This window comes from Callorhinus ursinus, unplaced genomic scaffold (genome assembly GCF_003265705.2).
Source record: "Callorhinus ursinus isolate GAN/ISIS: 27379988/994484 unplaced genomic scaffold, GSC_fseal_2.0 scaffold71, whole genome shotgun sequence".
NCBI lineage: Eukaryota > Metazoa > Chordata > Mammalia > Carnivora > Otariidae > Callorhinus > Callorhinus ursinus.
Genome location: NW_027397133.1, coordinates 1822172 through 1849637, shown reverse-complemented (window position 1 = coordinate 1849637; position 27466 = coordinate 1822172). Strand labels below are relative to the sequence as shown.

The 27466-nt window shown below is 55.9% G+C and overlaps 1 protein-coding gene across 5 annotated transcripts; it reads left to right on the top strand.

Annotated features, from left to right (window-relative positions):
- Positions 1-779: 779 nt before the first annotated feature.
- On the top strand, positions 780-25829 carry KASH5 (KASH domain containing 5). 5 transcript variants are annotated; one of them, XM_073886487.1, is made up of 19 exons: positions 780-1018; positions 3712-3849; positions 7347-7451; positions 7920-8106; positions 8588-8652; positions 9877-9943; positions 10174-10335; positions 10780-10897; positions 11237-11287; positions 16855-16932; positions 17189-17245; positions 17546-17605; positions 18212-18276; positions 18439-18526; positions 18825-18968; positions 20816-20874; positions 22923-22968; positions 24419-24483; positions 24566-25829. In XM_073886487.1, exons 2-19 carry the CDS (start codon positions 3807-3809, stop codon positions 24951-24953), a joined length of 1848 nt encoding a protein of 615 aa, XP_073742588.1. In that variant the 5' UTR covers positions 780-1018; positions 3712-3806; the 3' UTR covers positions 24954-25829. The 5 variants fall into 5 exon arrangements, with proteins under 5 accessions (XP_073742588.1, XP_025705686.1, XP_025705689.1 ...); XM_025849901.2 differs by lacking the exon at positions 780-1018 and adding an exon at positions 1086-1240; XM_025849904.2 differs by lacking the exon at positions 780-1018 and adding an exon at positions 1087-1240 and having other exon boundaries at positions 18846-18968; positions 24569-25829.
- The last annotated feature ends 1637 nt before the right edge of the window (positions 25830-27466 follow it).

The following is a 27466-nucleotide window of genomic DNA, read 5'->3' as shown; positions in this document are numbered from 1 at the left end:
GCAGTGCGGCGGCAGCGGAAGGTCTCTCTGAGGAAGTGACAGCTGAATGAACGATAGTGGCATGAACGGGAGGATGCAGAAGGATTCCTTTTCTGTGTCTCTGCTATCAGAAAGACGGAGTGGATGGGACTTTTTTTTTTTTTTTTAAGATTTTATTTATTTAGGGCGCCTGGGTGGCTCAGTCGTTAAGCGTCTGCCTTCCGCTCGGGTCATGATCCCAGGGTTCTCCGATCAAGCTCCACATCGGGCTCCCTGCTCCGCGGGAAGCCTGCTTCCCCCCCTCCCACTTCCCCTGCTTGTGTTCCCTCTCGTTATGTCTCTCTCTGTCAAGTAAATAAATAAAGTGACAGAGAGAGTGAGCACAAGCAGGAAGAGAGGCAGGCAGAGGGAGAGGGAGAAGCAGGCTCCCCACTGAGCAGGGAGCCTGTCGTGGGGCTCGATCCCAGGACCCTGGGATCATGACCTGAGCCGAAGGCAGATGCTCAACCGACTGAAGCTACCCAGGCGCCCCTGTATGGGACATCTTGTGTCCCAAACCCCCATTCTTGGGAGTCGATTTTGGCTGTAATTCTCTTCTCTCTAGCTGGGAAAGCTGAGAATATTTTTTCCCCCCACTCTCCTTATAGGAATGAATGAAACGGTTTGAGAAAGAATCCTCAGGGACTGGAAGCCACAGAGGGCGCGGGAGTGGTAGGGCAAGACAGGGTAGGACATCATTGTGACGGTGACGGGCAGCCTGGCACGGAACACACGGCAAAAAGGGCATGACTTAATAGTGATAAGACGTGGGGATGGGCCAGGGGGTCCCTCAATCCAAATCTCCCTTGCTTGGGCCCACTGCACCCAAGCTTGAGGCGGGAGAGACGACCCCAGCGAAGGGGACGCAGACGCCCCTCACTCCCCCTACCGGCTCTGGTTCCTCCAGCCTTGGCCCGCTCGGCCAATACGCATGCGCCCGCTCCACCAGGCGGCGTGCGCGCCCGGGTAGCCCTGCGCAAGCGCGGCCCCGCGGTTGCAGGTAACCGACAAACTAGAGCGAGCCTTCTCCCGGTGTGCGCCTGCGTCGCGGGGAGGAGCCCAGGTGGGGCGGGGTTTAGACGCCGCGCGCGCTCTCGGTCCCGCCCCGCCCCCTCTCTCCTCTTTTCCTGGCGGATACGGCGCAAGCGAAGCTTCTTACCCCCAACTACCGTTGGTCGGCCGTGGCTCCCGGCTGTGTCCCGGGACTAGGACGTGGACCCAGGTGCGTCCTGGCTGTGGGGAGGTTCCCCGGAGAAGCCCTGTCAGAGCCCCCGAATCGTGGGGGAGCGTCCCCAATATCAAGGCCTTCCAAATCTTGTTAAAAGTTTTCCAGAAATCCTGACCAGATACCCTCAGAAATACTGGAAAGGACTCAGGAGGAAGTCCAATAGATGACCCCTGAAATCTTGTCAGAGTCTTCTCGAAATTCTGTCAGACTTCTCCCTCAGAGCCTGCCCGACTACCCCCCCCCAAAATCCTGTTCCACCCCCGCCCCTCCCCCGAAGTCCTGGGTGGGGGCAGGACTTGGCGCGTCAAACCCGCCCAAACTGTCAGTTTCCCCTCCCAGATCCTCTCGGAGACCGCTGAAATCCAGACACCCCCAGAAATCCAGAGACGCCCCGGAAACCTGGTCGAGACCACTTGAAGATCCAGACCCCCTTAAACCCTGCCTGTGGCCTCCTCCTGCTGGAACCTGCCCTCTCAAAGACCCTCCCTCGGACGCTCACCAGGAGTTTAACGCGCCCCCCACAATCCCTGTCAGGGGCTCCCAGTGCCAGACCCTTCCCCACTCGAGCCCCCCTCGGCCATCACCCCCCCCCGCGCCCTCCCACATTGTCCAAACCCTGGGATGGTTTCTCTTCAAAGGCCGCTCTTTCTAGAACATTCTAAGAGCCGCCAAGGCGTGTGGACCCAGCTGGTGCCAGGGAGAGCAGGGTGGGGGGAGGACTTGGTGAGGAAAGGGGTGACGAGCAGGTGGGGGAGGACAGACAGGCCCCAGGTGACCCAGTGTTGACCATTTGCCCCAGGGTGCCCAGTTCACCCCCGATGGGCATTGTTGTCCAGTGTAATTTTTTTTTAACATTTTCTTTATTTAATTGACAGAGAGAGGGAGAGACAGCGAGAGAGGGAACACAAGCAGAGGGAGGGCGAGAGGGAGAGGCAGGCTTCCCGCGGAGCAGGGAGCCCGATGCGGGGCTCGATCCCAGGACCCTGGGACCATGACCTGAGCCGAAGGCAGACGCTTAACCACTGAGCCACCCAGGCGCCCTCCAAGACACTTTCAAGAGTGAGAAGGGTGCTATTAATAATTACACTGGCGGGGCGCCTGGGGGGCTCAGTCCTTAAGCGTCTGCCTTCGGCTCAGGTCATGGTCCCAGGGTCCTGGGATCGAGCCCCGCATCGGGCTCCCTGCTCTGCGGGAAGCCTGCCTCTCCCTCTCGCCCTCCCTCTGCTTGTGTTCCCTCTCTCGCTGTCTCTGTCTCTGTCAAATGAATAAATAAAATCTTTAAAAAAAAAAGTGTCTTGGAGTTGGGACAATAAATCATACGGTCAACCTGGTTATAATGGAGGCAGGACAGGTCATTGTCAGGGCACAGAGGAGGGAATCCCTAACTGGTCCAGGGACTCAGGGAAGGCTCCCCAGGGAGGCTGTGAGCCAGGGCAGGGGCCATAGGTGAGGGTGGTGTGGGAAGACCACGGAAAGAGGCAGAGTTCCCATGGCTGTGACGAGGGTGAGGGACCTGGAGGTCGGCCAGTGGAGAGAAAAGTGACAAAAAGAGGCAAGGAATTACAGGGAGCACTGTCCCACACCAGCCAGAGGGGCTGGAACTTAGTGCTGAGGGCACTAGGGCTCCAGGGTGGTGGTGTTGGGGGGGGGGGGTTGAAGCAGGAAAGATAAGGCCAACAGTTCCAAGTACAGGCTGATAGGCGGCAGGTCAGTCGCCCGGGGCAGTGTGGAAACCCAGAGACAGCAGCTCATTCAGAAACATTTTCCCAGAGGAGGGGACATGTGAGCCAAGACGGGAAGGGCTGGAAAGGAGGGTGTCCCGGGCAGAGACCTGGAGGTGGGAACAGCCAGCCCAGTTTGGGGGCCGAGCATGCAGTCCAGAGCTGCTGGAGCTGCAGGTGTGATTTGGGGTGGGAAGGCAGGCAGGGCCGGGCCACGCAGGGCCTTTGATGCCGGGTCCAGGGTCTAGGCTCTGTCCCTGGGGTGCTGGGGAGCCGTGGGAGAACACTAAGCAGGGAGGGGAGGTCAGCTCTGGGGCCCTGCGCAGATGGAGAGGAGGGGAAAGCATGGAGACTGGGAGGCCGGGGAGGAGAATGAGATTAGGGTCCAGGGGGAAGAGGATGGGGCCTGGCCCAGAGCTGTAGGGAAGGAGAGGAGGGGACAGGGTAGAGTCATAGGGCAGGAAGGACAAGGTTAGTGACCTGACAGGCTGTGGGGAGGAAGGGTGGAAGGGAAGCAAGGAGGCCGTGACCTGCACCCACTAGCCCCCTCTTTGATCTCTGCTGCCCACTCCTCGGTCCCCCGTTTTCCCAGCCCACACCTCCAATCCATAAAACAGGTCCGAGCGGGAGCTGCTCTTGTCGTGGCAGGGGTGGGCAAACAGGTTCTAAGAACCCAGAGCGGCCTGGGGCACAGGTGGGGCAGGGTGGCTGGTCTGAGGAGGCCATTCCCATTTGTTCTTCCAGGAGCTCTCAGAGCATTGGAGCCTTTGTCAGCCCCTCCCAGTGATGGAGGCAGGCTGTTAGTTTCTCCAGCAGCCGCAGAGCGACCAGGGTGGCCCATGGATGTGCCAGAGAGCCAGACGGGTGGCCCCACTGCAAAAAGTAGGTGGCTGGCCCCCTGTTTGCCCCATGGGAGGATGAGAAGGGAGAGTGGGTGAGTGGGTGCCAGGTTGTGCCTTGGGGACTTGGAGAGGTGACTTAGGGTATCCCAGCCTCCACCTTGGGGTGCAGGGTGGGAGTGGGGGAGCGAGCTGTCGTTGAAGAACCTGCTCTGTGCCCACCTGTCTGGACACCGTATCTGGTTTGCTCTGGGGCAGCTAGAGCAGAAACCTTTGCATGCGCTGTGCCCTCAGCGCGGAGCACCCTTCCCTAATAACTTACTGGCTCAGCCCTCACTTCATTCAGATCTCTGCTTCCTTTGAAAAGCTTACTTTCACATTCTCTCCCCTCTCCTGCCTCTCTTCATCTGTTCGTCTGTCTGTTTCATCTCTGTCTCTCCCACTAGAACTTGAGTTCCATGAGGTGGGGTCTGTTTTATTCACTCTGGTATTCCCGGTCCCTAGAGCAGCGCTGTCCAACATGCCAACCATAAGTGTCATTTTAAATTTTGTTAGTAACCACATTTATTTTTTTTTGATTTTTTAAAGATTTATATATTTATTTGAGAGAGAGAATGGAGGGGGTGGGGCAGAGGGCGAGGGAGAGAGAGCCTCAAACAGACTCCCCGCTAAGTGCAGAGCCCAATGCGGGGCTTGATCCCAGGACACTGAGATCATGACCCAAGCTGAAATCGAGAGCCGGCTGCCCAAACGACTGGGCCACCCAGGCGCCCCAAGTAGCCACATTTAAAAGAAAAAAAAAAAACAGTCAAAATGAGTGAGAACGATAGATTCTGTTTAACCTAATATATCCAAAATTGTATCCTTTCCACGTGTAATTAATATAAAAATATATCAGAGATATTCTTTTGTTTTTTCATACCAAGGCTTCAAGATCCGGCGTGTAGTTTACACTAACAGAGCGTCTCAGTTCCCACGCGCCACAGTTTAAATACTCAAGAACCGCGTGTGGCAAGTGGCCGCCCTAAAACAGTGTCTGACTCTTAGGCGCTCAATTATAGTCCTTGATTGTTTGGATGGATGCAGACCAAAGCGGCGTGAAAGCCGGCTTTGGGAGGAAGAAGCAGGGAGACGCTGGGTGGCCCTCTCTGAAATTCACCTGCTAAGTGGGAGAGCTCTTTGTGATGGGGGAGGAGGCTCCCACCCTAGGGGAGAGGCAGGATCCCTTTTTCAAGGCTCCCAGCATCCAGCAGCAGAGCCTGTGTCTTTTCTCAAGGCCGCAGGCCTGGACTCTGGCCTCAGGAGGCTTTCTGGAGGGGAAGGCAGGAGGCAGACACCTGGGGTCGGGGACCCGAGGGCAGATGGACAGAGTGACTGACATGGCAACTTCGTGGGCACCAGCAGAGGGCGTGCGGCCACCGCTCCTGTGGGCGAGGACTGAGCCAGCTTTGGGAGGCTCCTGAAGGAAGAGGAAGGACACACCCAGGAGAGATGGAGACAAGACAGAGGAAGGCTGGGGGGCGAGGGGGGGAAGAAGCGGAGACACTGGGGCAAGGAGACAGAGGCTTGGGGAACGGAGAGTCGCCGAGATATGGAAAAAGAACCCAGAGATGGAGAAATGGGGAGGACGATAACAGAGAGGCAAGGCTCCAGAAAGAGAGGGATGGGGAGGAAGATGGAGAGGAGGAGCCAGAGGGAAAACCAGAGAAGGGCAGAGACAGAGACAGAGAGAGGTAGAGACACTGAGGACAGAAATGAAGGAAAGAGAACAGGAGAAGCAGTGACATGTTCCTGGGGGGTCCCAGAAAGGGACCGTGGACCTGTGCGGATCCCCTGAGCCAGACGGTCCGAGGCTGAGTCTGGCTCCGCTCTCCCTGGCTGAGCAGCCCTGGGGAGTGAGTTCGTGAGGCCTGTGAGCTCGCTGGGCTCCTGGTCCTCCTCCGTAACCTGGGGAGCACAGCGAGAGGAGATAAAGCCCCAGCAGGGGCCCTGGTGTCCCCTAACTGTGGGTCCCCTCCCCCCTTCCCTAGGAGCATGGGTTCAAACGTTCAAACCTGAAGGGGCTGAATTTTAGCTCTCTACAAAGAACCCCGGAGAGTAAAGGGAATTAAGAGCGCTCATGGACTCCTGCCTGCCTCAGTCGGCAGAGCGACTCTTGATCTCAGGATCGTGAGTTCAAGTCCCACATTGGGCACGGAGTCCATACTTTAAAAAAAAAAAAAAAAAGCATTCATGTGTTGAACAGGTGACCCGGGGCAAGTTCCTAACTTCTCCATGACTGAATGAATATTCTCATCTGTAATGTGGGGCTAATAGCAGCCACCATGGTCCACAGAAAACCCCCAGAAGAGGAAGGGCATCTACTAACTGCTAGATAAATGTTCAGCTCTGTGATTGAGCCTCCACCACATGCCAGGCCTTGGGCCCAGGGCCTTTCTAGATTTTATCTCACTTCTCTAGGAGGGAAGGAACACCCCCATTTTCCAGAGGAAGAAACTGAGGCTCAGAGAGTCTATGCTCCTTGCTCGGGTTGCCCCTTGGGTCTGTCAGACCCAGCAGCCTGTGCTGGGCATGCTGCTATACCCAGTTGTTCAAGGGCAGGGCAGGGAGCCTGGAAAGTCACTTACAGTCCCAGAGACATGGAATCCAGTAACGCCAAGGGTGGAGGATCTCCTCCTGTATCTTGGAGCATCTATTGAGTGCTTACTATGTGCAGGCACTGTGGATACAGCAGTGGACAAACAGACCCGGGGACATGCACGTTGTATGTGTATGTTGGGAGGGCTGTTCCCACACACAAACATAACATTCCCAGCCCTGGGGCTGGGGGATCACTACCTGCCCATTTTACTGGTGGGAAAACTGAGGCTCTGAAAGGAGAATCGACTTGCCCACTGTTGTATGGCTGGGCTCTGAGCTCCTAACTGCTCCCCCACCGCCTGCCCTACCTAGATCACCCACCCCCTCTCATCTTGGGCCCCTGGCTGTGGGCGCCAATGACGCCAGCCTCGCCTGGGGGTTCAGGTAGGAGAGAGACCCGGCCCCCCAGGCGTGCCGGGAGACCGGAGATACAGCCGGCAGAATCGATCCAGGCTGCCCGCGCCTTATTGGATTGTTCCTGGCTCCGGGGGGCCCCCCTTCACCCTCGGCTCCTCCCAGAATCCTCTCTTCTTTGCCCTCCTCCGCCCCAGCCCCCTCTGAGCAGAGCATGAGCGGTAAGGGAAGAGAGGAGGCAAAAGTGATCTCAGAGCCTTTGTTTGTTATCTGGGCTCCTGAGTGGCTTGGACACAAAAGATTAGACAGCAGGGGGACTTCCTGGCCTGAGAGATGGGGCCCACAGCCTCGTACGGAGCTAGGAAGCCACTCAAAGACCCTTACGTTACTGTCCCCTCCCTGAAGCTTCCTGCTGTTCCCCACCAGCTCCCACTCCAAGTAGCTCAGAATGAATTCCCTCCCCTCTGCAGGAGCACAGGACCTAGGGTCGCTCCTTCTCTTCTTGGCCCCCTTCTCACGGGCCGGTTGACCCTCTTGTCTCCCTAGTGTACCTCTGGGATCAGCTGGAGGAGGGCAGTGTGGGGACGCTGCTGAGCTTGGAGGAGCAAATACTCAACTCTACGTTCGAAGCTTGTGACACCCAAAGGACAGGTTGGCGGGGGCAGGATGGGGGCCAGGCAGCAGTGAGCCTGGGAAACAGGAGGAGTAATAAGGGATGGGGGAGGGTGGCTGGGAACTAGGGAGCCATAGAGAGAGGGATGGACTAGGGCCCCTTCTTGGGGGACCTGCAGGGCGAGGTGGGTGATTGTGGGAAGACATTCAGGGTGAGGACATTAATGGAAGAGGGTAGGCATGGGGAGAGGTAGGGAGGGCAGCCACTGTGGGCCTGATGGGGTACAGCAGGTCCTCTTTGGTCCACCCTCTGAGTGACGATGATTGGGCTCTATTTCCAGGTGAAAAGTTTAACTCAGAGGAAGGGAAGGACTTTCCCAAAGTGTCTGGGTTAAGCCATTGTGCCGGGGTGTCACTAGCCCAGTCACTGGTGTCCTACTTTCAAGCCATCGCCTGCCCCTACCCCCCACCTACCCCAGACTCCCTCACAGCATGCTCTGTCCCCAGGCATTGTGGCTGTGACCCATGTACTAGCCTACCTGGAGGCTGTGACGGGACAGGACCCCCAGGATGCACGCCTCCAAACACTGGCCTGCAACCTGGACCCCAATGGGGAGGGCCCTCAGGCCACTGTGGACTTGGACACCTTCCTGGCCGTCATGCGGGACTGGATCGCTGCCTGTCAGTTGGATGGGTGGGTCTCTGCACTGCCAACCCCTCCCCTGGGAAGTCTTTCCTAAGATCTAACCTCACACCTCCTTACTGCTGCCAGCACCCTTTGGGCACAGGAACCTGCTGTGGTTTGAAGGAAGCTGAGGAGGAGAAAAAAGTGAAGAGATGGGGTTGGGGGGATGGGGTGGAAGGTCTGAAGACAAAGTTCCTGGGATGGGGAGGCAAAAATAAAAGGGGCTGGAAGGGGGAGACGTGGGGGTGCTGGGGGGCTGACAGAGGCCCCTCCCCATCCCTTCTCCAAACCCAGTCCTTGCCCCTCCTGCTTTTCCATCTGGCCCAGGGCTCTTGCCATCTGGCCTTGCCTTCCTCCCCACCGTGGTGCTCTCAGTGCTCCTGCTCTCACCTGACCTGACCCCTCCTCCTGCCCCCAGCAATCCCCCTGTGTGGCTGGTCAGGATTGGGAATGGCTGCAGGGGGCTCTAAGCCTCATCCCTTTGATACAGGGGATTAGAGTTGGAAGAGGAGACAGCCTTCGAGGGGGCCCTGACCTCCCAGCAACTGCCATCTGGTAAGACTACTATATATAGAATGAAGCAGGCCCGCCCAGGGTCAGACAGTGGGAGGGACTTCCCACCTGGGGATGGGAGCCAGGGGCATTGGGTGGGACCCCTGGAACCTTTGCTCTCTCCTGGAGCTGTGAGTTTGGCTTTCTAGGCACCTCCATGGCTGCCTCCCCACCTTCCCTGAGCTTTGGGGTTTTTTTCCTTTCAGGGTCTGGTTCCAAATCCTCCCCCTACTGCAGCCCTATCATAGAGGCGTGCAAGGCCCTGCCTACCTCTCCTTGTCAGCGTCATTGGGCTCCCGCCTACTCTCTAGTCCCTGCTCCCTTGGGCCTCCTGGCTCAGCCCGGAATGTGCTGCGGGCCTGCCCACCACGCTCCTCTGCTCAGGTGGTTCTCCCTAAACTTCCCACACCTGGGGAAGCCCCGGGCCGCCCCGGGCTGAGGTCCCTGGCTGTCCAGGCTCACTCACAGACCTGCATTGCTTTCCCGGAGAACTCTGACCGTCTGATTCAGTTACCCGCCCTGCTGTGTGGTTAGTTGATCCGTTCCCCATTTTATCCCTAGAACCTCACACATAGGAGGTGCTCCAAAAAAAGTGTTCCGTATACCTTACAAAAACAAACAAAAGAAAAAAACAGCTTTCTTGACATTCTCTGGAGCGTCTTCCAATTGGGGGCCAGGGGAGGGGCAGGTCAGCTCCTGTTGAGGAAACACCCCTCTGGATGAGGGAAGGACGGGACGAGGAGGCTGGAGGCCGGGAGGCTGGGGACGAGGTTGTGGTGAGGGTCCAGGAGGAGAGGGAGAAGCCTGAGCCAGGCCTGGCCACGACAGAGAGGAGAGTGGAACAGAGTCAGGGAGGAAGGTCAGGGCCAGGACTCGGGGCGGAGACTGGGGGGATGAGGAGGAGCAAGGGAGCCAGGACAGCCCAGTGGCTGGGCGAGTGGGCGGGAGGGAAACCCCAAAGAGGAACAGGTTTGGGGGTAGCTGAGGTGCTGCTGCCCAGGGCTGGGTGTGATGAATTCAGGGCTACAAGAGAGATCCAGCCTGAGCTCAGAGTACCAGTGAGCAAGAGGCCTTTCAGATGGTGGATATAATCGTAGCCCAGGAGCAGATGAGATGACCCAGGACAAATGCGAGGGTGAGGCTGGTGGAGGCCAAGCCCAAGTCCTGGGGCTCAGCGACACCTAAGGTCACCGGGGAGCCCACTACCCTCTGTCTCTCTCCCTCCAGGATGCCCAGAAGCCGAGGAGCCAGCCAACCTGGAGAGCTTCGGAGGCGAAGACCCCAGACCTGAGCTGTACCTATGCTCCCCCACCCGCCCTCCCTGCCGCCTCCCTGCCATAGGGCTCGGGGTCCTTCGGGGGGGGTGAGGGACGGGGGGCGGGCTGCGCTGCTAGCCCCAGGAGAGTGGGGCAGTCTCTGTCCTGTTCGTCTTTCTCCAGAAGAGCCTCCTCTCCCCACCACCGCCACTGCCCCCTCAAGGGAGGTGGGGACTGTGGCCGGTGACCAGCCCCTCCCTGACCCCAGGCCCACCACCGCTGACCTGCTGAGCAGCCTGGAGGACCTGGAGCTCAGCAACCGCAGGTTGGCCGGGGAGAACGCCAAGCTCCAGCGCAGCGTGGAGACGGCCGAGGAGGGGTCTGCGCACCTGGGGGAGGAGATCTCGGCCCTGCGCAAGCAGCTTCGCAGGTGGGCTCTCCGCGTGCTATCCCTGCACCTCCTGCCCTGTCTTCGATCCTGTGCTGTGCCCTTCTGCTCTTCCTCTTTCTCTTTTGCGTCTCCCTGGTTCTGGTCTCTCAGCCTCTTGGGTTCAGACTCCCTCTCTCTCCGCTACGTCTTCGAATCAGCAGCCTATGCCCATCCCGGTGCTCTATCTTTCTCGTGTCCGTCATGTTCCCCCTGTTTTAGTCTCCTGCTCTTCCCAGGTCTCTGTCCCACCTCCTTAGTCTTTTAGGTAGAAACTGGGTCTCTGTCTCCTACACTAGGTTCTTTCCCTGCTTTTCCCTCTGGGTCTCTGTGCCCCACTCCCAGGTCCCTGTCAGGATTTCTCTGTTGCTTCTGACTGACTGAGTGGCTCCGTCTCTCTGGTCTCTGTTTCCCTCCCGTGTACCCCCCCGCCCTGCCCCCACTCAGTACCCAGCAGGCTCTGCAGTGTGCCAAGGCTGTGGATGAGGAGCTGGAGGACCTGAAGACTCTGGCCAAGAACCTGGAGGAACAGAATCGCAGCCTCCTGGCCCAGGCCCGGCAGACGGTGGGTTCCGGGCAAGGGGCACAAAGGTGCCCTCATCTTTCCCCCCTTCTTGCAGTCTGAGCAACAGAGCCTGACAATGGAATGGGAAGGGGCAGAGGTTACCCTGGCTTCCTCCCTGACTCCAGGTCCTGCTCGCCCCAGACTCAGGGTCCAGATCTATTTGCCACCCCTCTCGTGACAGAGGGGACAGCAGGAGCCCTCGGGGCTCCCAGACCCGTTCTCCCAGCCTTGCTCCTCCAGGACCCAGACCCGAGAGGGGTTCCCAGGGGTGGGAGAAGGGCAATATGGGGGCAAGGAGGCCCCAGAAGGAGCCTTTGTCCTCTCTCTGGGGCCTTTCAGGAGAAGGAGCAGCAGCATCTGGTGGCCGAGATGGAGACTCTGCAGGAGGAGGTGAGCTGAGGCCCAGTGCCCACCCACACCTCTTCCCCCTTCCCACCCTACCCCTGCTGCCCCCAAACACCCCAACAGTGTGTAGAGGGAGATCCCGGAATCCCAATAATGTACAAGTGTCTCTGAAGGTCACGTGACGGCGTGTGAGAACTGCCCCGGTTGGTAAGAGTGTGGAACATGGGGCGAACTGCCTGGGCTCATGCGCATGGGCCGGTCCATCTCCTCCCTGTACCTCAGTGTCCTCACCTGTAACAGTGGGCAAAATAACAGAATCTCCCTCGTCGGGTGGTGTGAGATTTAAACACGAGGATGCTTGTAGTCTTAGGCATGAGGCAGGACCCACGGGAAGTGCTCGCTGAAAGGTAACCAGCGTTGTTCATATATTAGCATTTTTTTTTAAACTTTTTATTTATTTATTCATGAGAGACAGAGACAGAGAGAGAGAGAGGCAGAGGGAGAAGCAGGCTCCCAAGGAGCAGGGAGCCTGATGCGGGACTCGATCCCAGGACCTTGGGATCATGACCTGAGCCGAAGGCAGACGCTTAACCATCTGAGCCACCCAGGCGCCCAGCATTTTTTTTTTTTTATGGTGGAAGGAAGACAGGCCTTGAAGTCAGCCCTGAGTTTACATCCCATCTCTGCCACTTACAAGACAGGCCACCTTCAGGCATGTGACTCCCCCTTCCCCAGCCTTTGTTTTATTCTCTGAGAATGGGAGGAGGCTAATTGCTCGGCAGGATTGTTGTAGAAATAAATGACAGTGCTCAGCCCAGGGCTTCACACAATGTCTGGAATGGCCCAGTCCAACTGCATGTCTGCATGTCTGATTCAAGCCCCGTTCCATCTGACACAGAGAAGAGAACATCATCTTAGTAAATCTAGGCCTACCTAGTCCTTTTTAGGTGGAAACTGAAACTCATCAATTGATGAAACTCATCACTGCCCCCCTGCAAGGCAGCATCTAAGTTGCTGGAGACCCACACGGCATCTCAATGCTCCAGGAGGCGGCAGTCCTCCCTCAATGTCTATTCTGTCTGCTGGTCACCAGATTGATGTTCATCATCCCATCTGGTCCTCCGCCTTAGTCACCACCACATGCTGGCATCCACTGGGAGGCTGGCATTGCCTCTGGTCTCTGGACATACAGTCCTCACTGCATCTGCTGGCGGTGGCCCTCTGGACCCCCCTACACACAAGGACCTCTGGGGGCTCTCCCTCAGCCCCTTCCACACCCTTCCAGGGCCACAGAGGAGGCTTAGCTGCTTTCCTGAGGCTCTTTGTGGCCACAAGGGGCCTCTCTGGGCCTCTCTGCCTCCTCTCCTCACACAGCCATCTCCATTCTGTTACTCACAGGCCTTGCTGGTTCTGAGACTGAGCTGAGAAATGCCCCCTCTCGGATTCCCAGACATCCCAGGGGTTGCATGGTTCAACTGCATCCTACCTCTAAACCCCTTGCAGCTAACCCGGGGCTTGGGGCTGGCGCAGGACCTGTTTTCCCTCTACTGCTCTCTTCTTTGACCCTCCTATGCCCCTCCCCCGCCCTAAGGATCTCTGCCCAGTCCAGGCAATGATACTGACTCTGCCCAATCCCCCCAAATCTCTTTGTCCTACATCTGTATTATGGCTTTTACACTTAAATCCCAAAGTTTTCCACTATTGTTCTCTGGCTCTTCCATGAAAATTCCATCCTCTGGGACAATGGGAATCTCACCACGGGATGGCTGCCACAGTGTGAGGCATGGGTGCACACCGGATGTGACTGTTTTCTTCCAGAACATCTCTTTTTAAGAACAAGGAGAAATTGGGGCGCCTAGGTGGCTCAGTCGTTAAGCGTCTGCCTTCAACTCAGGTCATGATCCCAGGGTCCTGGGATCAAGCCCCACATCGGGCTCCCTGCTCTGCGGGAAGCCTGCCTCTCCCTCTCCCACTCCCCCTGCTTGTGTCCCCTCTCTCGCTGTGTCTCTCTCTGTCAAATAGATAAATAAAATCTTAAAAAAAAAAAAAAAGAACAAGGAGAAATTTTCCTTACGGCCCCATGGCAGAACCTCTCTCATATCTTATTGACTAAAGTGACATCATATGATTATAGCCGAACCACTCCCTGGCATGGGTAATCCAACCCCGGATGGGCCAGAATACCTTCAACTCCAAGGAAGAGAACACCAAAGAAATGGCGGCTTCAATCTGAAGGACATCATTTCCTTAAGAAGAGACTTTGAAGTTCTCTGTGTTGGTTTGGTGACTCAGGCTTGTTCATCGGCCTGTGGCCTCATGATCAGAGATGGCTGCAAAAGCTCTGCCCTCGTGGTCTCATTCAAAGCAGGACAGAGAGGGGCAAGAGGGCCCAGCTAATGCTCCTCTCATGGCTCTCCTTTCATCAGAAGGAAAAGCTTTTCCAGAAGCACCCCCACTATACGCACCACCCCAGCATACCTCTCTTCTATCGCACTGGCAGGAACTGGATCACATGACAGCCCCAGCTGCAAGGGAGGCTGGGAGAATATCTGACCTTGCTCAGCCTCTGGAGTAGGAGATGGGAAAGTGAGAGGGGGTGAGAATGGCTGCTGGGTTAGCTAACCAGCCAGTTCTCCCGAATCGGCCGAGATCTCCCTCTTATTCACCCCCCAGAGCGGAGCTAGGACCTGCCTGCCCAGGTGGAGAGTGGACCCCCAACAAAAGCAGAAGGAATAAGCAGGGTGAATCGCAGCCAGCAGTCTCTGCCTCCTCCCAGCCCAGAAGGCCTGCTGCCAGGTCGGGTGCCTTGAGCAGCGCCTGGGACATCCTAGACGCTCGATAAACCGGAGCTATTCTTGGTTGACTCCCCCCCTACCTTTCCCCTCCCCACAGCAGCCTACAGAGCATCTATAGATCGAGTTCTCAAGTTACAGGAGAATAATGCTGGAGTAAGGGACACTCAGACACTCAACTTTCCTACAGAGAATCTACAGACCAGGGCTCGGGTTACTGCAGAAGAAGGAAGGAGAGGCTGAGTAACCAGGTTCCCTGCCGGGTGGCCCAGAATCCAGCCTCCAAATCCCCACCAGGTGGACAGATGTTGACACAGCATTCCTGGCCTGTCCTTCCTCTGCCCTTCACCTGGCAGCCCAGGCCCGCGGAGACCAAGAAGGAGGGATGGCTGATGGAGGACTTGGAGCCCAGCCAGCTGGAGAGAGGGAGGAACTGGCCTTGGTGTCCCCAGGGGCACAGGGAGGAGGGGCGTGGCAAGGGAAGTCCAACTGCCTCTCTGCCCTGAAATGCTTTTGCCTGTGGCCGCTTCACATTGAAGTCGGTGCGGGTTGCTGAGTTTTTGGTGCCTGGAAACTGTAGACTAGATTTGGGGCCATTTTATCATCAGATCCCATTTCGTGGCTGGCGTGAGCTGCCCCTCTCCTGGCCCCCTTGTTTTTTCGGATAATTCTCCCCCTGGAGGACTCAGGGTGCCCCAGCACTGCCTCTTCAAGAAGCCCCTCATCTGGGCTCCAGAGGGCCCAGGCGCTAGGCCTCATCAGAGTCTACCTCCCAAGTTGTTATCATCTGCTTCTGCACCGGTCCCCACCTCTAGCGATGAGCTCCCTGAGGCCAGAGATGAAGCTGGTTCCCCGTTCTCACCCGGGGCTGCGTCTGGCTCAGAGAGTCTGGGGGTTATAAGTGCAGCATTTGGAGTTAGATTTGGGTTTGAGTCCACTCACTTACCATGTGACCTTGGCCAAGTTTCTTAGCCCCTCCACTTGTCAGTTTCCTCTGTAAAATCAGAGGGTGATGCCAAGAAAAACATTAACAACCAGACATGACATTCCTCCCGAATGGCACAATGTGACATGCATAGCAGCACCCAGGAAATCTTCCTGCCAAAAAATTGAACAGGAGCCTGGACAGGGTCCTGGATCTACCCACCAGTTTGGAGGAAATGAAGAGGCTGGAGGAACATGGTGAACGTCCTGCGGAGGGAATGAGAACTCAGGAAGCCAAGTCCAAATGCACCAATTCTACGGGACAAATAACCGGATTTCTTCCCCAAAAGATGGGCCCCCCCAAAAGTGCCTGGGTTGGGACAGGTGGGCAACCACTGTCAGAGGAAAAGAAATGAGATATTTCAATCAAAAGCCACGGTGGACCTTGTTTAGATCCTCATGCAAACAAATTAAATGTGGAAAGACTTTTGTGAGACAACCAAAATGAAAAAAAACCAACACAACCACAAATTCGATATGGGATAATAGTAAGGAATTATTTTGTTAACAGTGATCGTGGTATTGTGAGTTTGGTAAAGTAAAAAATTCCTTACGTAGGAAATTAAAATGCCGGAGTCATTCTAGGTAGAAATCACAGGCTACCTGGCATTTGCTTTAGAGTCATCTGTTAAATAAAACAAAACAAAACAAAACTAACTTGGGAGAATAAGGAAGAAACTAGGAAAATGTAAATAATTATTGAAGTTGGGCGGTGGGCAGTGGGAGTCCATTATACTGGTATTTTTACTTGTGTGTGTGTGAGAAACATTTAGAACATGAAGTTTTGAAAGTATCTTTATTTATTTTTATTTTTTTTATTATGTTAATCACCATACATTACATCATTAGTTTTTGATGTAGTGTTCCATGATTCGTTGTTTGTGCATAACACCCAGTGCTCCACGCAGAAGGTGCCCTCTTTAATACCCATCACCAGGCTAACCCATCCCCCCACCCCCCCCCCTCTAGAACCCTCAGGTTGTTTCTCAGAGTCCATCGTCTCTCATGGTTCGTCTCCCCCTCCGACTTACTCCCCTTCATTCTTCCCCTCCTGTTATCTTCTTCTTTTTTTTTTCTTAACATATATTGCATTATTTGTTTCAGAAGTACGGATCTGTGATTCAACAGTCTTGCACAATTCACAGCAGCACTCTGAAAGTATCTTTAAAACACATATTTTACAGGGTGCCTACTCGGGTGACTCAGTTGTTAAGGGTCTGCCTTCGGCTCAGGTCATGATCCCAGGGTCCTGGGATCGAGCCCCGCATCGGGCTCCCTGCCCAGCGGGAAGCCTGCTGCTCCCTCTCCCACTCCCCCTGCTTGTGTTCCCTCTGTCACTGTGTCTCTCTCTGTCAAATAAATAAAATTTAAAAAAATAAAACATATTTTACATTTCCTGAACATTCGGTATGTGCCAGGTGACCTTCTAAATGCTTTGTGTTTATTAACATACAGTAGCATGTGTTTGCACGAATGACCACCTGTATGACCTGGGGGAGGGGGGTGCTCAACCTTTCTATGCCAGACTTGCCTTTATCTGCACAATGGGGGAGAAGAAGTGAGGTAACACTTGCAAGGTGCTCAGAACGTGCTCACAGATACTGTTATCAGCCCCGTGAAGTAGGTCTTATCTCATCTGCATGTTTGACAGACGAGCACCCAGTGGCGCACAGAGAGATCACACCTGAGATCTCATAGGGTGGGTGGAGGGATTCAGTGGGCCCAGATATATAAAGTGCTCGGCACGAGGCCTGTTGTTGCCTGTCAGGTGTTGAGGAAATGTCGGCTGCGCGTGCTAACATTGCCGCTGGCTGAAGTGGCCGTTCCTTCTTCCAGAACGGGAAGCTACTGGCTGAGCGGAATGGAGTCAAAAGGAGGAGCGAGGAGCTGGCCACGGAGAAGGAGGCTTTGAAGGTGCCACCCCTCCCTAGTGTCATTTCTACCAGGTTCAACCGCTCCAGTCGAGTGAGAGCTGGGGACTTCCTCAAGCCGGCAGGCTCCCAGGGCTCCAGGCAGCTCGGCTAAAATCCCTCTCCGGGTGGTGATGTCCAGAGACGTCGTGGGAGGTTGAGGCGCGGGGCTCAGGAGAGCTGGGTGGGCTGGGGATGGCAGCACCGGCTGAGGCCTCTCCTGGGAGGCCAGACAGATGGACAGGCTCCTTCCCTGGCAGCGGCAGCTCTATGAGTGTGAATGCCTCATTTGCCAACGAGATGATGTCCTCTCGGAGGTGAGTGGCCTGGGAGTGGTGAGGTGACATTTGCCTTCCATGTGCTCCTGGCCGTCCCCTGCCCCCGCCCCAAGGTCTGGAAAGGGGAGTCCTGCCTGGGTCTCATCCCTGGATAAGCAGCCCAGAGAGGTCAGAGGGTTCCCCCGGTGTGGCAAGCCTGTCCCTGCAGGATCTAGAAACCTGATGCTCTCCCTCAGGCCCTAGCTCTTCCCCCAAGTTCACCCTGCCAGTCTCCCCTACCCCTGCCTCTGCATCTTTGCGGAGCTGGGCCCCATCTCAGTGGGCTTTGGGCTTCCCCAGCGCACTCGCCACGTGGAGAGTCTGGCCAAGACGTTGGAGGAGTACAGAACGACGACCCAGGTAGCCAGCTGCCCTCCCACCCTTGGCCCCCTGCCTGGCCCCGATCTTCTGCCATCTCTGCAGTTCACTGCCTCTTTCTGCCCTGTCCGTCTTGTGGAGTCTGTGTCTCTCTCTCTGCCTTTTCACTTGTCCTCTGTTCCTCTCTCTCTCTCTCTCTCTCTCCCTCTGTGTATCTCCACCTCCGGTCTAGTTTCTTTCTCTGTGGGGGTTTTGTCACCGCATCTCCCCTGCTCATCTTTCTGTGTGTCTGCCTTTCTTTGATCTAGTCTGTCTGTCTCCAGGGGCGACTCTACCCTCTGTTGCCCCTGATCGTTATGAGTCTCCTACACCTCGTGTGTCTTTTACCCCTCTGTGAATCTGTGTCCATCCATGCCTCTTGTTCTTAATTTTCCTGGCTGGTGGGTTGCCTTCTGGGTTCCTGCTGCTCTCAGTCTCTCTTTGGCTTCCTAAATTTCTGTCACTGCTTTCTTCCCTCCTGTCCCTTGGCAATATGTGTCTGGAGGAGCCCAAAGAAGTCAGGGGAGTGGAACTGACTGTAAGAGGAGCCCAAGGCTGGCAGATGGAGAAGAACAGAGAGGCAGGGGTTCCCCACTCCCTCCTTTGCAGGAACTGAGGCTGGAAATCTCACACCTGGAGGAACAGCTGAGTCAGACCCATGAGGGGCCGGATGAGTGAGTGGAACATCAGGGGTGAAGGAGGCAGGAGGGGAGCCCAAAGGCAGGGACCCCCAACCTCCAGCCACAAGGTGGGCAGAGCAGCCACCCCAGAGTGGGTGGACTGACAGGTAGGGGGCAGGCACAGAGAGAGCCTTCCCCTCTTGACCATGTGGCCAGGCTACCGGAAGGGGCCCAGGTGAGAAGAGTGGGCTGGACCAGGCTGCTGCCCCCATCACTGGGCGTGGAGATCGAGGCCATTCGGCAGGTGGGCCTGGCTCCTCGGGAACACCCCAACCCACCACCCGCCACAGCTCTGACCCAGCCCTGATTCTCACCCTACCCCATCTCCCCCCGCCCAGGACCATCTCAGTCCTTCATCTCATCCCTACCCCAGTCCTTGGTCCTGCTGCCAAACCCTTCCCAGGTCCTGCCTCTACCTGCTCCTCAGCCCAGCCTCACCCCAGCACCCCCCACCACCGTCTTCTCTCACCCCATGCCTCAGCCCGTGTCCATCCCCATCTCTGACCCATCTTGTGCCTTCACCTGGCCCTCCCTGGCCTCAGAAACAGCTTCTCCTCTGCCAGAAACAAGAAGTGGCAGCTGCCGCTCTCGCCAGCCCTCTGTGTGGCGTGTGGCAGTGGGAGGAGGTCATCATTGAGACGGATGAGGAAGTGGAATTTCCGCCTGAAGCCCCAACTGGGGCACAGGTGAGCGTGGGAGGGGCTCCAAGACCACCGGAGTCCAGGAGCCGGGAAAGGGGCCTGGGACTCCACGTGCCACGAGTTTGCTGCCCATTCCACGGGCAAACGTTGACCGAGGGCCTGCTGGACACAGAGCCCAAGCCAAGCAGGACACCATCCCTGTCTTCTGGGGACAGGCCCACAAGGGGAGCAGACAAGAGCAAGCAAAGCGAACGCAGACTGCACGGTGGTAGTTCTGTCATTGCGAAAACACTGTCAGGAAGCACTGCATTTACAATGGTCCTGCAGGGGGAAGCTAAGAAATGAATCGTTCTCCGAACACCATAAAGATACATTAAGCTTTTACTTTTGGGATGCAAGGCACCTTTAAGAGCAACTTAGCAAGCCCACTGTGAAATCTTGAACTCACCCATAGCGGTTGTTTTATGACTTCTGTAGTTACCTGAGCAGTATTTCAACATCCGTCAAAATGATCAAGACAACTCATCTTCAATGTCCACAACAGAAAAGTGAGATTTTAATCTATTAGTGCCAGAAGTCTCTCTCTTTCTCTTTTTTGAAAAAGAAAATATTGCTAACAGCTCTGTAACTGCATTGTCTTGAAAATAATACTGCTTCAGAATTATACTGTTCACCATTCTTAAATGAGAAACTCATTTCTTTGCTCATTTTCTCCCTGGGTTGAGAGAAATTTCTGGGTTTCCCTTCAAAACCCATGCTGTTTGAATTTTTTTTAAAGATTTTATTTACTTATTCATAAGAGACAGAGAGAGGCAGAGGGAGAAGCAGGCTCCCCGCTGAGCAAGGAGCCCGATGCGGGACTCGATCCGAGGACCCTGGGATCATGACCTGAGCCGAAGGCAGACGCCCAACCATCTGAGCCACCCAGGCACCCTGTTTGAATTTTTTTTTAAGATTTATTTATTTGAGAGAGAGAGTGTGAGCACAAGCTGGGGGATGAGCAGAGGGAGAGGGAGAAAGACATTCTCAAGCAGACTCCACGCTGAGCACGGAGCCAATGGGGGACTTGATCTCATGACCCTGAGATCATGCCCTGAGCCAAAACCCAGAGTCAGATGCTTAACCACTTAACTGACTGAGCCACACAGGCGCCCCTGATTTTTCATTTACTTCCCCCCATATCTCTGCGAGGTATGCAGCCTCACCCCTCATCCTGTTACCTGTGGGAAACCGAGGCTCAGAGAGGTCACCCGTCCCAGTCACACAGCCTGTGGGCGACAGAGTCACATCCCTCCGAGGAGGTGTGAGAGTGAATTCCACTGGGAGCTCTCAACACCCCATCCAGGGGAGTGCCGACCCAGGCCTCAGGGTGCCGCTGGCTCCAGGTCCCGGAGCTATGGCGCGGAGCCGCTCAGGGCCTGGTGGGGAGATCGTGCGAACGGGCCATCCCCATGCAGGGTGATGTGTGTGCAGAGGTGGGGGGTGGACCCTGAGGGAGCCTAGCAAAGGGAGAACCTGTGTCAGGTGGGAGACTATAGAGGTGTCACAGGGAAACTGACACTTGAGTTTATTTCAGAGAAGAGAGAAGTTAAGTGGTGTCAGGAGAGAGGAGCCTTCCTGGCAGCAGAAAGCACACGCGCGGGGATGTGGGGCATGAAAGCACAGAACACGCTTGGGCAGCAGAGGGAGTGGCGGGTGGCTAGGGAGCCATGAGGCCCGATCACAACAGGAATTCCCTGTAAATCAAGTGGGGAGATCGTACTTTTCTCCATGGAGCCACAGGGCGGCTGAGGGCAGGGAGGGGGCCCAGGAGGAGGGCAGGTTTTAGAAGCAGGTGGTGAATTCTTGCAGGTGTCACAGCCCAGGAGACCTAACCTTTCCTTTTCCCACAGAGAAACTTGCAGGGAGAACCAGTGTGCCCTCAGGGAGGAAGGAAGGAGCGATCGATGTGGTAAGAAGCTTGTTCCTTCCAGAGCCATCCCCCTGCCTTGGGGGGGCACCACCTTCTTAGAGAGTGTACAAGGACTGGAAAAGCCCCGGGGGGAATTGCACATCATTCACTCCTTCATTCATTCCCTCCCACTGAAGTGCCCCTTGGCCTGTGGACCAGGATGAGCCATCCCCAGCCCTGCCTTCAGCATCTCCTGGTCTAGAGGGAGACAGACTCTGACCCAGCCGGTTCTAGGAGGGCACCTGGCGCTTGGAGCCACCTGGTGGGGGAGGCTTCCCGGGGACATGATGCTTGAATGGAGTCCCATAGGAGCAGTACTCATATAGGAGACTCTTAGACAAGAAGACAGTTGTCTGGCTGATGGGACAGCTCAGTCACTGGGTCACTGTCACTGAGCACACCTCTCCCAAGGCCTCCAGGGAACCCTGGGATGAAGGAAACCCAGACCGGCCCTTGGAGAACATCCAGGTAGTTAGGAGACAATCGGGAACTCTGGAATCAGACAGCCTGGGTTCAAATCCCAGGATGGGGGTGGTGTGAGCATCAGTGCCGTGGAGCCCCAGCCCTGTGATTGTTAGGAAGCTCGGCTGCAGGCCTCTGAGGAGAGATAAAGCCCTAGATGTCTGGGCCCAGCCTTCTCAGGCCTGGCCTTGGGGTCTGTGGTTTCCTGTGGTGCCTCCCGCCCCGCCCCTCCCCTCTTTCGGGCTCTTGGCTGCAACAACTAATGAGGCTGCCTGCCACTGGCCTCTAATTGGACTTGTCTGAGAAAGCTGAGATTGGGCAGGAGGGGGGGCTCCAGAGCTATGACCTCCCCCTGCGTCACCGGGGAAGGGAAGGGAGAAGGGGCTGAGCAGCAGCAGGGGCAGGGGCTGGACATCTGAGTTTCCCAGGAGCAGGGCAGTGAGATCCACAAACTGGGAAGCTGGAAACAAGGGAGGTGGTGAATACCGTGGCCCCTAAAGGTGACTAAGGGTGAGGGCTTGGATCTTGAGAGGTTCTGGGGGAGGAGCCACCTGGGGGCCAAGCATCAGTTCCAGGGGATGAGACAGCTGTGTGTCTGACTGGGCAGAGGCTGGGGGCTTACCAGCCTAGCTTACTAGCACTTTTTGGGTGCTAGTTGAAGACGCAGCTGTGTCCTGAGGGTGTCAAGGTGGCGGCAGCTGGAGGTCCAGACCCCTGGTCCCCAGTGAAGGTGGTAGCCAGTGGCATGGATATCTGGATCTCTAAGGGGCATCTGGGCTGGGCAGCTTGAGGTCTAAGTCCCCAGATAGGTATTTCAGGGGCTCAGGCAGCTGCAACCCTTGGAGGGGCAGAGGTTGGAGGCTTGCACACCGAAGAGAAATGATTTGTGAGGGGAGTTGCTCACACTTGGCTTCTGGAATCTCAGTCCTAAAAGAAGACCCAGTAAGATTGAGACTCACTGAAAATGGCACAACCCCTCAGGCACGAAGTGGGGGGTGGGTCTACACCTGCCCTGGAGTCTCAGGGAGCTCTGAGTCTCTGGTGTTTGGGAGAGTAAGAGAGCAGAAGCCTAGCTCCCAGCTAGGGCATCAGCTGGAAAAATAGCAGAAGAGAAAGCCAGTTTGATCAAGAGACCCTCCTACCCTTTTTGGGGGTCACACACTCTTTTGAGAATTTGTTGAAAATTCCCCTGCAAAATATGCACACTGACCTACACACAGCAGTTTGCTCAGGACACCCGCAGGCCCATCCATGATGCCTAGTCCCCATTAAGACCCCTGCTTTGAAGGCTCATCCAGGGGCACCTGGGTGGCTCAGTCGTTAAGCGTCTGCCTTTGGCTCAGGTCATGGTCCCAGGGTCCTGGGATCGAGCCCCGCATCGGGCTCCCTGCTCGGCGGGAAGCCTGCTTCTCCCTCTCCCACTCCCCCTGCTTGTGTTCCCTCTCCCTGTGTCTCTCTCTGTCAAATAAATAAATAAATAAATCTTTAAAAAAATAAAATAAAATAAAGGCTCATCCAGCACCACGGTGGGTGAACAGGAGCCAGGCCAAGGGAAGATGCTTGCAGTGATTCTGTTGTCCCCTCAGGTTGCCCAGAAGAGAGGAAGAGGAGGAAGCAGAGCCCCAGATCACGGTAGGCAGTCCCCAGCACCCCTTCCCAGTCCCCACCCACTCCGGGCCCTTGAGGAGGGTGACGCAGTGGCGGCTCCTCCCAGCCCTCACCCACACCCCCACTTCTCCTGAGCAGACAGAAAAATCATTTGGCCAAGAGATAACAAGGCCCTTGCTATGCCTAATGAGAGCGGACAGAGCCGTGGGGGGAGGCCTGCAGGCCAGTGGGCGGCCAGAATGTTCCCGGGGGACCCCCCCAAGCAGATACACAGGGCTGCAGCCGCTAAGCCACAGGCCTCACAGACGTGGCTACACCCCCGGAATGCGAAAATGCACACGCACATGCACCCACACACAGGAAGGGGCCAGGCACTCCCCAGCCAGCCCCAGAACTCTCTGGGGCACAGCGCCTGTGACAGCTCCCCCGCCTGGCACCACACACACCAGCTGCTTTGCTCCTCAAAGCCACAGGGCGAGGTGCAGGTGCCAATCCCCATTCTCAAGGCAGGGGAGTGGAGGGAAGCTCGGGGAGGAGCGGTAGGGAGCCCGTGGTCCTCAGGGTAGGAATGTGAGAGCCCAAACGTGTGCCAGGCATCTGGGCCCCTTCAGGGTCCAAACCCTACAAGGTGGTCTCTCTGTGCAACCTGACCCCCAAAGCCCACCTCCCACTCTCCTCCACAGAGACTGGGTTCCCTCACAGCTGACTTGACACCGATCTCTCCCAGTTGTATGGGGGGGGGATGTTGTTTAAGGGAAAGCCCCCCCCACCCAGAGCAGGCGCACAGTAGGTGGCTGTGGTGAAGGGAGGGGCTGAGTCTGGTGGCCCCTGTTATTCATTATTGCTCACTGCCATCATCAGCATCCATGGGTGGGAAAGCCGGAGGCCAACAGAGGGGGGCGTCCTTTCAGAGGGACACGGGGGGGGGGGCGGTGAGGTGGCCCCTGGAGAAATACTTGGGGCTTTCATCTTAAAGCACCTGCAGGTTCTGACGCAGGCAGGAAGAGCGCCCATGCTGGACTAGGCCCAGCACAGGGTTGGACTCCTGGAGGAGATGGGGTCTCTGCCCTCAGGGAGCTTAGATGCTTGCAGAATCAGATGCAAATGGAAATAGTAATTTTGAACAGCTCCCATAATTACTGAGCACCCACTATGCACCAGGCACTGCTCCAAGTGCCCTCCCACTTTTTTGCTTTTGACCTGCATTCCCTCATGCAGACCCCCCTTTGGCCCTGTGAGCTGGCGACTGTCGCGGACCCTGTCCAGCAGATGGGGAGAGTGGGGCATGGAGATGCAGGGTGACCTTCTAAGGGACATGCAGCTGGAAGCCGACAGGGCTGGGAACCCAGCCTGGCAGGGTGTCTCACTGTGTTCCACCCGCTTCCATGTGGTCACCTCTGTGCAGTGGCCTGAACCAAGGGCTTTTCCCAATCCAGGACCGAGGGTCTCAGGTTTGTCTCCTTTGTCCTTCTAGGCCAATTTCCCCAGCCTTCTGGGGGACCCTCACCCTGAAGATGTTCCAGGAAGCCCTCCTGAGAGGTAACAGGACCCTGGGGACTGGAAGGGGCCTGGAGGCAGAGGCAAAGTCCAGCATAATTGCCCTGCCCTCCTTTCCGTCCAGCAGCCCTGCCGAGCCCAAGCCGCGGCAAGCCCTGGTGCCTGTGCGAAAAGAGCTGGTCCCAGTCGGGAGGCCAGTCTCGGGCCAGCTCTGTCTGCCCCCGCTGCAGCCCCGGCTGCTCAGATGCACCCCGAAGCGGCTCCAGAAGGAGGGTGGCCATCACACGTTGGGGCATTGCCCCCTGTTGAGACAGCACCAGCCACCCCCCGCCCCGGGGCCCTCCGGAAGAACCGGACTGCCTCCCACCAGGGTCGCTCGGCCCCCGCTGACCCCGGCACCCCTCCTGGGCCTGCTGCTGCTCCTGCTGTTCTCCCTCCTGCTTCTGGGCCGGTCCCCGCCCCCCACCTGGCCCCACCTCCAGCTCTGCTACCTCCAGCCGCCCCCTGTGTGAGCCGCTCAGAGCAAGTCCAGTCAAGAGAATTCCCCGGGAATCCCACTGTTGTTACCACTGTTGTGCCACCTTGAGCTGAGAGGAACCCGGTGTGGGGACCCCAGATACAGTGCTCCAGGATCCACACCCCTGTATTGGGTTTTTCTGTTAAGTCTTTCGGTTCTTTTTTTAACATTGGTGACTACATTTCTGAGCAATAGCAAAACACACCCAATAATGGATTAAACACTAAGGGTTTATTTTCCTCCTAAAACAAGTTTGGAGGAGGACAGCTGTGGGCCCACAGCTCGAGTCTCCGCAGCCTGGGGTAAGAGGGAGCTATGATTCTCTATGAGATCCTCTCAGCCCTTCCCTCTGTCTCCGGAGATGACACGCATAGCTTCATACGTCGCGTCTGTAGGAAGAAGGGGACGCATCCCTTCCTTTCTTTGTAAAGAAAAGCCGTGGCCTTCCCAGAGCCAGCAGCAGACCTGTGTTTATGTCTCATCGGCCAGAATTGTTTGTTGCACCACTCCTAGCTGCAAGAGAGGCCGGGAGACTGAGCACCTCTCCCCTCTCCTGGCAGAAAGAGGGAGAGGGACACGTGGGCCGGGCACACATCACAGATGTCCCCTGCAGTACAAACAGCCCGCAGGAAATGGACCACTGTGCCGTTTGCTCTCTCATTGCTTACTCTCATCCTCGTGTCACAGTTAGACCTTAGAAGATAAAGCTATAGGGGCACCTGGGTGGCTCAGTCTGTTAAGTGCCTTTGGCTCAGGTCATGATCTCGAGGTCTCCCCACTCAGCAGGGAGTCTGCTTGTCCCTCTGCCCCTCTCCCACTCATGCTTGCGTGCTCTCTCACTCTCAAATAAATAAAATCTTTCAAAAATTCATTAGATTATTTTTTTAAAAAAGGAAGATAAAGCTGTAGAAAAACAGGCCCTCCGATGCCAGGCTGAAGAGCACTGCTTTTCTCCTGAGGATGATGGGAGCTTTCAGACATCTTATTGCTTGTTTGGTTTTTTTTTTTTTTTTGGTTATTTATGTTTTAATTGAGATGCAACTTACATACAGATAAATGGACATGCTCGCTTCAGCAGCACATACACTAAAACTGGAACCATACAGATAAATGGACAAATCTTAAGTGTCAGGTGCATGAGTTTTTGCATATGCAAACACCCACAAAACCAAAACCCAGGGCAAGATATGAACAGTTTCAGCACCACAGAGGCTTCATTGGGAGAGTTTTGAGCAGGGGAGGGTCAGAGTTACCCCTATTTAAAGGCAAATAGTGATAGAGGTAGGTAGCTGTAGGTTCCATGGAGCCCAGAAAATGCACTTAACCCCTCTTGGAAGGATAGAGATTTTGTCCCAGTTAGGTGACATCTGTGTGCGGTCTTGAAAGATGAGTAAAGTTTATTACAGTGGGCAGGGACCGAAGGAGGGTGTCATGGGCAAAGAGAATAGTGTGTGTGAAGACCACGTGGTGGGAAAGAGCCTCTGTGTGCAGAGGGCCATAGAAAGCACCATGTTGCTGGGATTAAAAAGAAAAAAAGGGGGGTTGGGGGCCAAGGAAGTATTTGAGGCTACAGAGTTGTGAGAAAAGAGGTAGGCAAGAGCCCATGAAGGGTTTGGAACACCAGCTGGAACTTGATTCTCAAGTGCCCAAGAAAGGGCTATGAGCAGGGAAAGGACAGAATTAGCTCCAGGTGGGGAAGAGAGCTTCTGAGCCTGCATGGGGGATGAATACGAAGTGAGGCTGGAGGCAGGATGTGGGGAGAAGCCTGGGGCTGTGGTCCAGGTGGGAGAGGATGAGGCCTGAGCTGAGATGGGCATGTGGATGGAAAGAAGGGGGAGGGCAGAGAGGCACGGCAGGAAGGACGGAGACAGAGACTGATGGCTGTGAAGGAGGTTGAAGAAGGAAGGGGCAAGGACAGCACATGGGTGTGACCCAATGACTGGTAGACAGTGGAGCATTTCCAAAATGGGAACCCATGAGAAGGAGTGGGCTTGGGGCAACACCGAGCTCATGTGGGATGGGGTGAGTGTCAGCGTTGCAATAAGTGGCTGGCGCCCTGAGCCTTGAGCTCACAGTCTGGAGATGGGGTTCTGCGTGTTATTACCTGTCATTGACATTTTGGGAATTGCTGAAATTTCCTGGGGAGAGCCGAGGAGAGTGGGGAGGGAAGGGCTTCCAGGCACCATTTTATGAAAAGCCTCAAACGCTAGGGAAGACATCTAGGGAGGAAGTATGGGAGTTCAGGCCAAGACGTAGCTATCAGGCTCTCCAGCCAAAAGCCAGGCTCCTCACGGGGTGGTTGTGAGGTTCAAAGAGCCAATAGGAGTGCAATATTTAGAGGAGGGCCTGGCATATAGTAACTGCTCATAACTCTTTAATCCCATTTCTCCATGAGAGTAATGGCAAGGTCTAGATTGGAAGTCACACAGATCTGCGTTCCAGTTACCCTTTTGTCCTTTACTGGCGCTGACACCTTGGGGAAATTACTCTTGACTTTCAGAGTCTTAT

Coding starts and splice junctions, on each gene's coding strand:
- KASH5 (XM_073886487.1), top strand. CDS start 3,807: ATGGATGTGCCAGAGAGCCAGACGGGTGGCCCCACTGCAAAAA. Junction 10,898..11,236: donor TGGCCCAGGCCCGGCAGACG/GTGGGTTCCGGG, acceptor GGGGCCTTTCAG/GAGAAGGAGCAGCAGCATCT. Junction 20,875..22,922: donor AGGAAGGAGCGATCGATGTG/GTAAGAAGCTTG, acceptor TTGTCCCCTCAG/GTTGCCCAGAAGAGAGGAAG.